The following is a 13,427-nucleotide window of genomic DNA, read 5'->3' as shown; positions in this document are numbered from 1 at the left end:
GTCCTGTTACAGGAAGTTTGGCCCACTCATCTTTGCAGAATTGTTGTAATTCAGCCATATTGGAGGGTTTTCGAGATGAACTGCTTTTTTAAGGTCACGCCACAGCATCTCAATTGGATTCAGGTCAGGACTTTGACTATGCCACTCCAAAGTCTTCATTTTGTTCTTCTTTAGCCATTCAGAAGTGAACTTGCTGGTGAGCTTTGGATCATTGTCCTGCTGCAGAATCCAAGTTCGCTTCAGCTTGAGGTCACAAACAGATGGCCGGACATTCTCCTTCAGGATATTTTGGTACACAGCAGAATTCATGGTTCTATTTATCACAGCAAGTCTTCCAGGTCCTGACGCAGCAAAACAGCCCCAGACCATCACACTACCACCGCCATATTTTACTGTTGGTATGATGTTCTTTTTCTGAAATGCGGTGTTACTGTGTTTTCATCTTGGAACTCTGCCATGCAAACCATTTTTGCCCAGTCTCTTTCTTATGGTGGAGTCATGAACACTCACCTTAATTGAGGTAAGTGAGGCCTGCAGTTCTTTGGCTGTTGTTGTGGGGTCTTTTGTGACCTCGTGGATGAGTTGTTGCTGCGCTCTTGGGGTAATTTTGATCGGCTCCTGGGAAGGTTCTCCACTGTTCCATGTTTTTGCCATTTGTAGATAATGGCTCTCACTGTGGTTTGCTGCAGTCCCAAAGGTTTAGAAATGGCTTTATGATGTTTTCCAGACTGATAAATCTCAATTATTCTCTTTCTCATTTGTTTTTGAGGATCTTTTGGTCTACTTCACTTTGTCAGGCAGGTTCTATTTAAGTGATTTCTAGATTGCAAACAGGTATGGCAGCAATCAGGGCTGGGTGCAGCTAGAGAAATTGAGCTCAGGTGTGATGAACCAGAGTTGAGTTATATTTTAACGGAGGGGGGGCAAACACTTTTTCACATAGGGCAATGTAGCTTTTGATTTATTTTTACCCTTAATAATAAAAACCTTCATTTAAGAACTGCATGATGTGTTTACTTGTGTTATCTTTGACAACAATTAGTTTGATGATCAGACACATTAAAGTGTGACAAACATACAAAAAAAATAAGAAATCGGTAAGGGGGCAAACACTTTTTCACACCACTGTGTGACAACTGTACTGTACACTGTTTCTCGTCCCATGAAACAACCACCACAGTATCTGGTTTCACATTTAAACATCACCAAAATTTCCCACCTCTTCTCCCCTAACACCTGATGCTGCCATGGCTCTTTGACACAGGCACTGGGATCTTCCAAGAATTGTCATTTTCATACACACAACCCAATTTTTGAAGGCTAATAAAAAATAGAACAAACTAATATAATTACAAAAATAAGGATTGCCTTTATTATTTGGATGAAAATCATCTGTAGTCAATGACTGCCTACTAGGAAAACTCCAGGTGATGTATCAATAGGGTGATGACTCTAATGCTAGAAACTGTAGGTGTGATGTTCAGTGGTGTTAGTGGTTATGACCCACAGGTAGGATGTGAGTTACAAGAAAATGATAAATTCTAGAGTGAGTTAGAGGATGAACGTAGGGTGGCATGAGAAGTTCAGTCGTATATGAAGAGAAAGAGGCTAACTAGCTAAGAAGATAGTATAGTAGACAGGAGTACAGGGAGATGCAGCATAAGGTGAAGGTAGAGGTAGCTGAGGCCAAATAAAGGGCATATGTCACGGCTTGTATGCTAGGTTGGACGGTAATAAGGGAGAGGTGGATGGAGAGATGAGAAGGATGTGCGGCTTAGTGTGATTAAAGATAGTGATGGAAATGTATTAACAAGTGCCAGGAGTGATAGGAAGATAAAAGGAGTACTTTAAAGAGTTGATGAATAAGGAAAATGAAAGGAACAAAGATAAAGCTCATGAGCCATAAAATGAAATTGTGGGAAAGAGCAATGGTAGCTAGGCTAAGGGCAGAGGTAAGCATTTGTGAGCAGCAATATGGTTCCATGCCTAGAAAGAGTACAACAGATGCAGTCTCTTTGCTTTAAGGATGTTGATGGTGAAGTACAGAAATGGGCAAAAGGAGTCACACTGTGTTTTCGAAGATCTAAAAAAGTGTATGACAGCGAGCCGAAAGAGGAGCTGTGGTTTTGTTTGAGGAAGTCTAAAAAGGCATAGAAGTATATCAAGGTAGTGCAGACGAGCTGTAAGACAGTGGCGAGGTGTGCTGTAGGTGTGAGAGGAGTTCAAGGTGGAGATGGGTCTGCTTCAAGGATCGGCTCTACATCCCTTCTTGTTTGCTCTGGTGATGGACAGGCTGACAGTAAGGTTAGACAGGAATCTCTATGGGATATGGTGTTGGATATTCCAGGTGGAGGAAAATCTAGAGAGGCGGAGGTATGCTCTCAAAAGCAATCAAAGGAATAAAGGTTAGTAGCAGCAAGACAGAATACATATGTGTGAATGAGAACCAAGTGGATGCAGAAGTTACAGGGAGCAGAGGTAATAAAGGTGCAGGATTTTAAATACAAAGAATGTGGGAATAAGGTAAAGAGGCGTGTGCACGCTGGATGGAAGGGGTTAGGAGTATAAGAGTATCAGTGAGTCAAATACAGATGGAATCCAAGAGGGAAACAAGAACATTAAAAAGAGCAAAGGTACAAAGTTACAACAGAACTAGAATCAAAAGATGCTGTGTTGAACCAGAAATATAACAACCAAAATCTCTGCCAAACAGGCACGGAAAAACTCACAAGAGCAGAGATACCAAGGTCCGTAGTCCAGGGGATGTTTTGACAGTCCATAAGGTTAGTCCAGGAGAGACCAAGGGTCCAAAAACACAGGGCAAGGCAGGGGCAAGGCAAAGGCAAGGTCTACATACAAACTACTAGTCACATGTCCCTCGAGGCTGAGACTGAGTGTGTTGAGTAATTCCCTTCAAAAAGTATTAAACCTGTAAGGCCTAATCAAATTGCTTTAGATGTTTTTATTTATAACACATTTGGGTTTGAGGTGTAACCAACATGAAAACCAGAGAGCTGTCTATGTGTGAAAAACAAGCAATTGGGAAGCTAATAGAAGATGGAAAATCTGAGCCATTGCACAAACATTGGTCATAGCCAGTACAACCATTTGGAATGTCCTGAAGAAGATGTAAGGAAAAACTAAAACAACTGTTAGTGATATCAACAACAACCTGGAACCTGCCTTTGTCTGAAACTCTGGTACCGTGAGTGTTACTTCCACACCTGGTCTATTCTCTTCCTCGCCTTCTCCCTCTTCTCTGTGCCGGACCTGTTCCTGCATCCACTCCCCTCCTCATTACCCTGCTCTGTCTCTCTCTCTCGCTCTCTCTCTCTCTGTGTTGGACCTCCTTGTGTATGACCTCGGACTGTATTTATCACCTTGATATCTTAATTGTGGATGTTGTAACCACCAGGTTCTGTGTTAGGAGTTGGACTACTTCGCATGGTGCTGCTGCCAGAACCATCCTTACTTCTCCCGGTGCCTGTCTACAGATATCAACCAAGAATTCCGTTTCACTTAGTCGCCATCTGCGTCCTACAACTCCATGTACTCTCCTTTTGGTCGACCATCTTGACCGTGACCTTAAGACCAGTTCTCACTGTCAGCAACCACTTTCGGTTCACCATCACTACACAACCTCTGGCTTTTGGACTCCCTCCACATTTCACCCAGGTCAACAATTCTCAGTTCTATTACTACCCCATCCACCACAATCTGTTCTTCAACAGCCTTACTCACCAGACGTTGTCTACTTCTTGCTGGTGCTCGACAGAGATCCCTTATACTATCACTTGTGTCTTTATTATAATAAATATTCTCTTTGGTCTCTGGCAATGGAGTCTGAGCCCTGCCTCATGACAGAACTATCTGGCCATGAAACTGACTCCACCAGAGACCAGGCCTGGAAGGGACAGGTAGAGGGAGCCCTGTCTGACATTGGTAACGCCTAGGAGAAAATTACTGCAAGCTATCCTCCTGTAATTCACAATCATCACCTGTTCCTGAACCTGCAATAGCCCCTTCTCCTGTTCGTGAACTGGTCTCAAACAAACCCCCATGATGCATTTGTAATGGAGACCCAGAGAACTGTCAGCCATTTCTTACACAATGCACCATCTACTTAAAAGTTTCAACCCTCTGTTTTCAAGCAGGCCAAGGTTGGTTTCGTGTTTTCCTTGCTCACCGGACCTGCGAGAGCCTGGGCAACGGCAGAGTGGAGCCGAATGTCACCCACCTGCTTCTCATTCAAGACTTTTTCTGTGGAGCTTATCAAGATTTTTGATCCGTCCAAACCAGATAAAGAAGCGACAATCATGTTGTCGGAGATCAAGCAGGGATCTAGGTCAGTGGCAGAGTATTCCATTAAATTTAGCTCTTGGCTCTCTGTGATTGGAATGACTCTGCCTTGGTCACCATTTTTTATAAAGGATTGAACAAAAGAATGAAGGATGACTTAGTGGCTCGAGAGCTCCTTGAAAAATTGGACGGGTTGAGAAGACTGCATTCAACACTCCTTCTGGACACTACGAGTACCTGGTAATGCCTTTCGGACTGACCAATGCCTCTGTTTAGAATCTAGTTAATGATGTATTAGGAGATATGCTGAATAAGTTTGTCTTTGTATACCTTGATGACATCCTTTTTTTCTCCAAGTCTGAAACCAAACATGTGAAACACGTGCGGAGGGTATTGCAACGTCTCTTACAGAACAACCTTTATGTTAAAGCAGAGAAATGCCAATTCCACGCCAAAACAGTCTTGTTTCTGGGATTCACCGGCCAGATTCAGATGGATCCTGCTAAGGTCCAGACAGTGAAGTAGTGGCTAACCCCCGAGTCCCAGAAAGCTTTATTGCACTTCTTGGGTTTCACTAACTTCTACAGGAAATTCATTAGAAGTTATAGCAACATCGCCAGCCAGCTTCACGCTCTTACCTCCACCAAAACTTGCTTCTCGTGGACCCCAGAAGCCTAGCAAGCCTTCGATCATCTGAGGGGGAGATTCACCACGGCACCCATTCTGACCTTACCGGACCCAGATCACCAGTTCGTGGTGGAGGTTTTGACCAGGTTGTAGGGGCGGTGTTTTCTGAGCACTCGGGAAAAGGCAACAAGATGCAACCCTCTGCTTTTTTCTCTAGATGGATGTCAGAGAGCTGCTAGCAGTTAAATTAGCGCTAGAGGAATAGCGCCACTGGTTGGAGGGAGCGGAGCAGCCCTTCTTGGTGTGGACAGATCATAAAAACCTTGAGTACCTCCAAAAGGCCAAATCGCCTAAATGCCCGACAAGCCAGGTAGCCCTGTTTTTCAACAGGTTTAATTTTTTCCTGTCTTATTATCCAAGTCACCAAAACACCAAAGCAGATACCATGTCATGACAGTTCGAACCACTGGGATCTCCTGGCTCATAGGAGTTCATCCTTCCTCCTGCCACCCAACTTGTAGTCACCCTGTTGGACATCAAAAAAGAGGTACTCAATGCCTACGCTCCACCCCCTTCAGCTTGTCCACCTAATAAGTTGTTTGTCCCTAATGACCTTCACTCTACGGTGCTGGACTAGTGCCACTCCTCTCACCTACCTTGTCATCCAGGAACAGCGTGCATTTTCTTTGTGGTCAGGCAGCGGTTCTGGTGGCCTACTATATTGGCAGATGTCTGAGCCTTTGTATCCTCTTGCTCAACCTGTGCCCAAAACAAGCTGGGTCATCAACCACCTGTGGGGCTCCTGCATCCTCTCTCCATCCCTCATCATCCTTGGTTCCACACACCCGTGGACTTTGTCACTGGGCTTCATCTTTCCAAGGGATTCAACACCAGCCTGACCATAGCGGACCGCTTATCCTAGATGGTCCACTTTGGCTCTGACAAAGCTTCCATCTGCTAAAGAGACCTGCTTATCCTACACATCTTCCGTCACCATAGTCTCCCCCATGACATTGTTTCTGACAGAGCACCCCAGTTCAGTTTTCTGTTGCCTGTTGGGGATCTCTGTCTGCCTGTCGTCTGGCTTCCACCCCTAATCCAACGGTCAGAAAGAGAGTTTCAACCAGGAGCTGGAGACCAGCTCCGTCTTCTGTGCTCCCAGGACCCAACATCTTGGTCGACGAAGTCAGTCTGGGTTGAGCACATACACAACTCCTTGCCGTCTTCACGCGCTTTTCCAGGTGGTGTATGGTTACCACCAGATCTGTTCTTTCCCTCACCCTTCTTCCCTTGCTCAACCTGGAATCTGCCTTTGTCTGAACCTCTGGTACCATGAGTGTTACTACCACACCTGCTCTAATCTCTTCCTCGCCCTCTACCTCTTTTCTCTGCTGGACCTGTTCCTGCTTCTATTTCCCTCCTCATTACCGTGCTCTGTCTCTGTGTTTGACCACCTTGTATGTGACCTCGGACTGTATTTATCACCTTGATTTTCTAATTGTGGATGTTGTAACCACCAGGATCTGTGTTAGGAGTTGGACATCGGTATGACCTCAGACCGTATTTATAAGCCTGTTTTTGGATTGTGGATTTTGTATCACTAGGATCTCTGTTAGAAGTTGGACTACTTTGCATGGTGCTGCTGCCAAAACCATCCTTACTTCTCCTGGAGCCTGTCTACAGATATTAGCCAAGAATCCAATTTCATTCAGTCACCATCTGCGTCCTACTACTCCACGTGCTCGCCGTTTGGTCGGCCATCTTGACTGTGGCCATCAATACCATCTCTCACTGTCAGCAACCACTTCCAGTTCACCATCACTACACCCCCCCACCCCACCCCCCCCTCCACCGCTTTTGGACTCCCTCCACAATTCACCCAGGTCAACAACTCTCTGTTCTATTACTACCCCATCCACCACAATCCGTTTTTCAACCGTCTTACTCACCCAACATCATCTCCTACCTGTTGTATTATAATAAATACTCATTCTTTCCTCTATTTGGTCTCTGGCAATGGAGTCTGAGCCTAGCCTCGTGACACCAGACCATATAATCCTATTGCTCAGTCAGACTGAATTAATTGTACTTTATTGACTTCGCCTATTAACAAGGCGACAAGAAGGACTGAAGCTGTAACCCAAATTGTCCTACATCATATGTGCTTCAGTGAAGAGGTGTGGGGAACATTTAAAGCAACCAACATCCCAAATCTGATTGTTTACTCTGAAGCTCTTTCGAACATTCCAGTAACAATCTAATAATCTACATGTTTTTTCAGCATGAAAATTTACAGACACATTTTCTGGACCTCTGGGACCAGTTGTTTCATCCTGAAATGGGGTATAATATGACTTCTTTCTTCTAAGTAACACAGATTGTGCAGCTTATATGACGGAGTCACCTACAAGACTAAGCTGCTCATCTCTGAGTGTGCTTTAGTATAGCAAAACAGGACCTGGAAGTAGAAGACTCTATTTGCGTATCAGAGAATCTAATCCTATTGCCTTCTAGATCTAGAAAAGAGACTGCCAATGGAACAGATGATCTGCTGCCTTCAAATGACTGAAGTGCAAGAGTAAAGGAGAAGTCCTCACTTCTTACTACTTACTGTGAGCTGCTACTAAACTGGTAGTGAATTATTTGTATGGCAATACAATAATGTTTGTTTTAGTTTGATGGGGTTTTTGTTGATGTTTCTTTCAAAAGTTACAGTGTTAATTTCCAGGACAATATTGTTGCAGTTTCTCAGACCATTATTCAGTAACAATGTTATTGCAAAAATCATCAATTAAAGTAGCTTTAAAACAGTTTTAGTATGTATCCTAAGAAGCTTTTCTTTACATTTATATTCTTTACATTTTACCACTTTGTTAGGTATACCTGTACAATTGCATTGTATTGGATTGAATTAAATTGTACATGTATACAGTACTTAATAAAGTGGCCAGTGAGTATATTTGCTACTTAAGCCAACACAAGCTTTTTATCAGTGATGGATGAAGACATTAAGCTTTCTACCAATACCAATTAATAATAACCTACAGTCCACAAGCCATCCCTTACAAGAATAATGTAAGCGTCATCATCTAAACAGAGGTATTCCTTGCCCACTAAGCTGAAAAAGAAGCGATTTTTATGTAGACAGGATCCTAAACTCAAACTAGTAACATTTACAGAATAGCCAAGAGTGTAAGATAAAACCTACGCTCGAATACCTCGGGTTTGTCCCGTTGTTATGCTGTTGTAACGCTGATGTTTACCTGCCTGTTGAAGCTCTGTAGAGCCGTCAAAGCAGTGTCTTGCTCTCCTTTCTCCACCTGTTCTATGACGCTATTTAAATCCATTTTTATCGCCATTTAGCTATCTCAAACTCTCCGAGGACTGTCTGTGGCTTAAGTGTGGGTCTGGTGTGTTCGAACCCCTACCAGGCAGCAACAAGCGATTAACGGAGGGATTTTGCTGCGCTGCGTTTAGCAGGGGCGGAGCGGAGTGAGCGTGTGTGTGTGTGTGTGTGAGAGAGAGAGAGAGAGAGAGAGGTGTGTGCGCTAAGTTTCCTTATGCCACGTCATAACTCTAATATTGTAATTTTTTTTAATTAAATAAAATTGTATTGTTTTTTAAACTACAGTTGAGTTGTAGTTTATGAGACTGTGTGTAATAGGAGCCATAAAAAATGTATGAATACTTTAAGATATTGAAGTATCTATGGGTAAGATCATCCTCATTATAAATTCCTTGACAATGAACTCTTTGAAGTTCAATTCAATTCAATTCAGTTTTATTTGTATAGCGCCAATTCACAACAGAAGTCATTTCAAGGCACTTTACAGTGCAAGGTTTAAGACCTTACATAGTATAAATATACAAAAATTGATATAGAAAACCCAACAATCCCCTTTGAGCAAGCTTTAGGCAACATTGGAGAGGAAAAACTCCCTTTAGAGGATGAAACCTCCAGCAGAACAGGGCTCATAGTGGGCGGCCATCTGCCTCGACCGGTTGGGGTGAGTGGAAAGAGGAGAGAGAAAAGAATTGCAGGCACAAACACAACAACAAGCAGCAAGAACATTGGAAAGTTTTAAGTCTAGTCTTAAATGTAGAGAGGGTGTCTGCCTCCTGAACCTGAACTGGTTCCACAGGAGAGGGGCTTGATAGCTAAAGGCTCTGCCTCCCATTCTACATTTGGAAACTCTAGGAACCACAAGTAAATCTGCACTCTGAGAACGTAGAGTTCTGCTTGGAAGATATGGAACTATGAGTTCTTTGAGATAAGATGGAGCCTGATTATTAAGTGATTTATAAGTGAGGAGAAGAATTTTTAATTCAATTCTGGATTTTACACGCAGCCAATGGAAAGAAGCTAACATAGGAGAAATATGATCTCTCTTGCTAATTCCAGTCAGAACTCTGGCTGCAGGATTATGGATTAACTAGAGGCTTTTTAATGAGTAAATGGGACATCCTATTAATAAGGAATTACAATAGTCCAGTCTGGAAGTAACAAATGCATGGACTAGTTTTTCAGCATCACTTTGGGACAGGATGCTCCTAATTTTAACAATGTTTCTCATGTGAAAAAAGGCAGTTCTAGAGATTTCTCTGATCTCAGATCTCTGATCAAAGATAACTTTGATCAGAGATCTAACTAACTGAGATTTCTTACAGTATTACTTGAGGCCAATACTAAATCCCCCCTCACCAGTGGTAGGCTATAGTACAATCCAATAAGCCTCTTCCTGTATAAAACAGGCCTGAGAAGACGGCCATCAGCAGAAGCAACAGCCTCAGCAACCTCTGCACTGGTAACTCAAAATAGTATATATTAACACAGGCAAGAATTATTAAACATAAGTATGACAGTACAGAAGATAACTAAATGTGTGCACTATAAATAGAAACTAATGTACTGGCAAACAAACTAAATAAAGTATATTAAATAAACTTTGTTTTCTTTCTTTACCTTCCAAATGTATAAACTTAATCTTTATAAACGTATAAACTGAATTATGGTGGTTAAAGTATATAAATCTAAACCAATACCAATACCTAAGGATTATCCACAGTTCACTTGTGTGGCAGCATGTGCGGCCATCACAGTAAGAATTTCCTTTTTTTTTAAGTGAAGGAAATGTGATAAATTAACTATATTATTGAGATTATAATAAACATACTTTGTTGAGCCCTTTGGGGAAATAGCGGGAAATGCCCAATGTTCTTGCTGCTTGTTGTTGTTGTTTTTGTTGTCTTCTGTTCTTTTCTCTCTTCTCTTTCCACTCACCCCAACTAGTCGAGGCAGATGGCCGCCCACTATGAGCCTGGTTCTGCTGGAGGTTTCATCCTCTAAAAGGAATTTTTCCTCTCCACTGTTACCTAAAGCTTGGTCAAATAGGATTGTTGGGTTTTCTATATCATTTTTTGTATAATTATTCTCTGTAAGGTCTTAAACCTTGCACTGTAAAGTGCCTTGAGATAACTTCTGTTGTGAATTGGCGCTATACAAATAAAACTGAATTGAATTGAATTGAATTGAATTGAATTGAATTGTGGGTGGTGGAGCCATACTGAAGTAGTTCTAATATTCTAGTCCCAGAATTGAATTTAAAATTCTTCTCCTAACTTATAAATCCCTTAATAATCAGGCTCCATCTTATCTTAAAGACCTCATAGTTCCTTATCTTCCAAGCAGAACTCTCCGTTCTCAGACTGCAGGTTTACTTGTGGTTCCTAGAGTTTCCAAATGTAGAATGGGAGGCAGAGCCTTTAGCTACCAAGCCCCTCTCCTGTGGAACCAGCTCCCAGTTCAGGTTCGGGAGGCAGACACCGTCTCTACATTTAAGACTAGACTTAAAACTTTCCTTTTTTATAAAGCTTATAGTTAGAGATGGATCAGGTGACTCTGAACCATCTCTTAGTTATGCTGATATAGGTTATTCTGCTGGGGGACCTCTACTGATAAACTGAGCTCCTCTCCTCTCTCCTTTCTCCTGTATCAATGCAAATGCCACCATTTCATGTCATTAACTTTGTTTCTTCTCTCTCCTGTAGTTTTTGTTTCCTCCTCTCTGTCTCCCTCTCTCTGTACTTTTCTGCAGGTATCCTCGGCCTGGAGCTGTACATCTCCAGAATCCAGTTCATCTGCCCAATGTTCTTGATGCTTGTTGTTGTCTTTATTGCCTGCTGTTCTTTTCTCTCTTCTCTTTCCACTCACCCCAACCAGTCGAGGCAGATGGCCGCCCACTATGAGCCTGGTTCTGCTGGAGGTTTCTTCCTCTAAAGGGAGTTTTTCCTCTCCACTGTTGCCTAAAGCTTGCTCAAATGGGATTGTTGGGTTTTCTCTATAATTTTTTGTATAAATATTTTCTGTAAGGTCTTAAACCTTACACTGTAAAGTGCCTTGAGATAACTTCTGTTGTAAATTGGCGCTATACAAATAAAATTGAATTGAATTGAATTCATTCATTTTATATATGGTTGCCAAAACATAACTCTTAGCAAGAAGAATACTATAATTTATGGCAGACCTGCTGCACTAGATTGGATTAAATTGTACAGGTGTACCAAATAAAGTGGTCAGTATATAATATTTACATACTGTTCATGTCGATGGAATATTATGCTAATGTAGTTTGAATAACAGATGGAATATAAATTTTTACAACTTTGCAAATTGTTTTTATTTGTCTGTCCATGTTTTTAATGTCATTCTGAACTTGGCAATAAAGATCTCATAACTGCTGATCCAGGAGGTGGACATGGCCTGGAACAACACCTTCTTGATGCTGCAGCATTCAATTCAATTAAATTCTGTTTTATTTGTATAGCGCCAATTCACAACAGAAGTTATCTCAAGGCACCTTACACTGTAAGGGTTAGGGTTAGAAGAAGAAAGACTCCCTTTAGAGGAAGAAACCTCCAGCAGAACCAGGCTCATAGTGGGCGGCCATCTGCCTCGACCGGTTGGGGTGAGTGGAAAGAGAAGAGAGAAAAGAACAGCAAGCCATAAAGACAATAACAAGCAGCAAGAACATTGGGCAGGTCAACTGGATTCTGGAGATGTACAACTCCAGGCCAAGGATACCTGCAGAAAAGTACAGAGAGAGGGAGACAGAGAGGAGGAAACACAACTACAGGAGAGAGAAGACACAAAATTAATGACATGCAATGGTGGCATTTGCATTGATATAGGAGAAAGGAGAGAGGAGAGGAGCTCAGTTTGTCAGTAGAGGTCCCCCAGCAGAATAACCTATATCAGCATAACTAAGAGATGGTTCAGAGTCACCTGATCCATCTCTAACTATAAGCTTTATAAAAAAGGAATGTTTTAAGTCTATTCTTAAATGAAGAGAGGGTGTCTGCCTTCAGAACGTGAACTGGGAGCTGGTTCCACAGGAGAGGGGCTTGATAGCTAAAGGCTCTGCCTCCCATTCTTCATTTGGAAACTCTAGGAACCACAAGTAAACCTGCAGTCTGAGAACATAGAGTTCTGCTTGGAAGATATGGAACTATGAGTTCTTTGAGATAAGATGGAGCCTGATTATTGAGGGATTTATAAGTGAGGAGAAGAATTTTATATGATGAGAGGCAGACAGTGGAAGCAGCTCTGACAGAGAGTCTCTGGGTTAGTGGTCATTCCACTAAATTGTGCTAGCTTGTGTCATTAAAATGTGGCTCATGGAATAATAGTGTAGAGGTGTAAATCTCTAGATTTTCAGGTAACATAAAGAGGAGAGGCAGAGGCAGTTTATAGCAGAGAGCAACATTTATGCAAGGGTGCAGCAATCTTGTCCCAGGCTGTACAACTGATAATGGTTATTTCAAAAAGAATATTAAAAAATGTTTATAGACTAATGTTTAATGATGCTTTTTCATGTGTTCATTCTGCATTAACAACTAAGGTACTGTAAATCAATCAAGCAGTTTTTTGGTAAATTGTGCGCAGGTGGTACACAGCAATGCCACCACTTGACAAATCCTCAAGATACTGGTTGTCCATTGTGCTGATGGAGAGCATCCAGTGTATGTTCCCATCCTTCTTGAAGGCAAAGATATTTTGCCAGTTTGCTTCAGTACAGCTAAAGCATGTGCATTTCTTATGGGGCTGATTTATGCCCTCAACCTTGCATACCCCCCAGCACTGTGCTAAACCCTCAGAAATGTGCAGGGCAGGGATAGATGGAAAACGAGCAGGACAGTGAGGTACACTTGTTTTAAAAGTTTTAACAGTATGCTTTAGGGGCTTTAGGGTTCTATTCCTGGTTCCTCCAGGCTTCTCGAACAACAAGCCCTGGATCACCAGCAACTTAAAGGAACTGCTGAACAAGAAGAAGAAGGCCTTTTTGGAGGGAGACAAGGACCAGGTTAAGTCTGTGCAGAGAGAGCTGAGGGTGAGTCTGAGGCAGAGTAAGGACGCTTACAGAAGGAAGCTGGAGAACCAACTCCAGCAGAACAACATGAAGCATGTGTGGTCTGGAATGAAGAAGATCACTGGCTTCAAGGAG

General features: G+C 42.3%; 1 protein-coding gene across 1 annotated transcript in view; it reads right to left on the bottom strand.

The window, feature by feature from the left end:
* Positions 1 to 8,382, bottom strand: part of ric8a (RIC8 guanine nucleotide exchange factor A) — a 32,679-nt gene extending 24,297 nt beyond the window's left edge. The window contains exon 1 of the mRNA XM_026366674.1: positions 8,190 to 8,382. Within this exon, the coding sequence (XP_026222459.1) occupies positions 8,190 to 8,285 (96 nt within the window). The 5' untranslated portion in view covers positions 8,286 to 8,382. The remainder of the gene's footprint in view (positions 1 to 8,189) is intronic.
* Between the last annotated feature and the right edge of the window lie 5,045 nt (positions 8,383 to 13,427).

This window comes from Anabas testudineus, chromosome 6 (assembly GCF_900324465.2).
Source record: "Anabas testudineus chromosome 6, fAnaTes1.2, whole genome shotgun sequence".
Taxonomy (NCBI): Eukaryota; Metazoa; Chordata; class Actinopteri; order Anabantiformes; family Anabantidae; genus Anabas; species Anabas testudineus.
The sequence above is the reverse complement of the archived record's forward strand: the minus strand, read 5'-3'. Positions and strand labels throughout refer to the sequence as shown.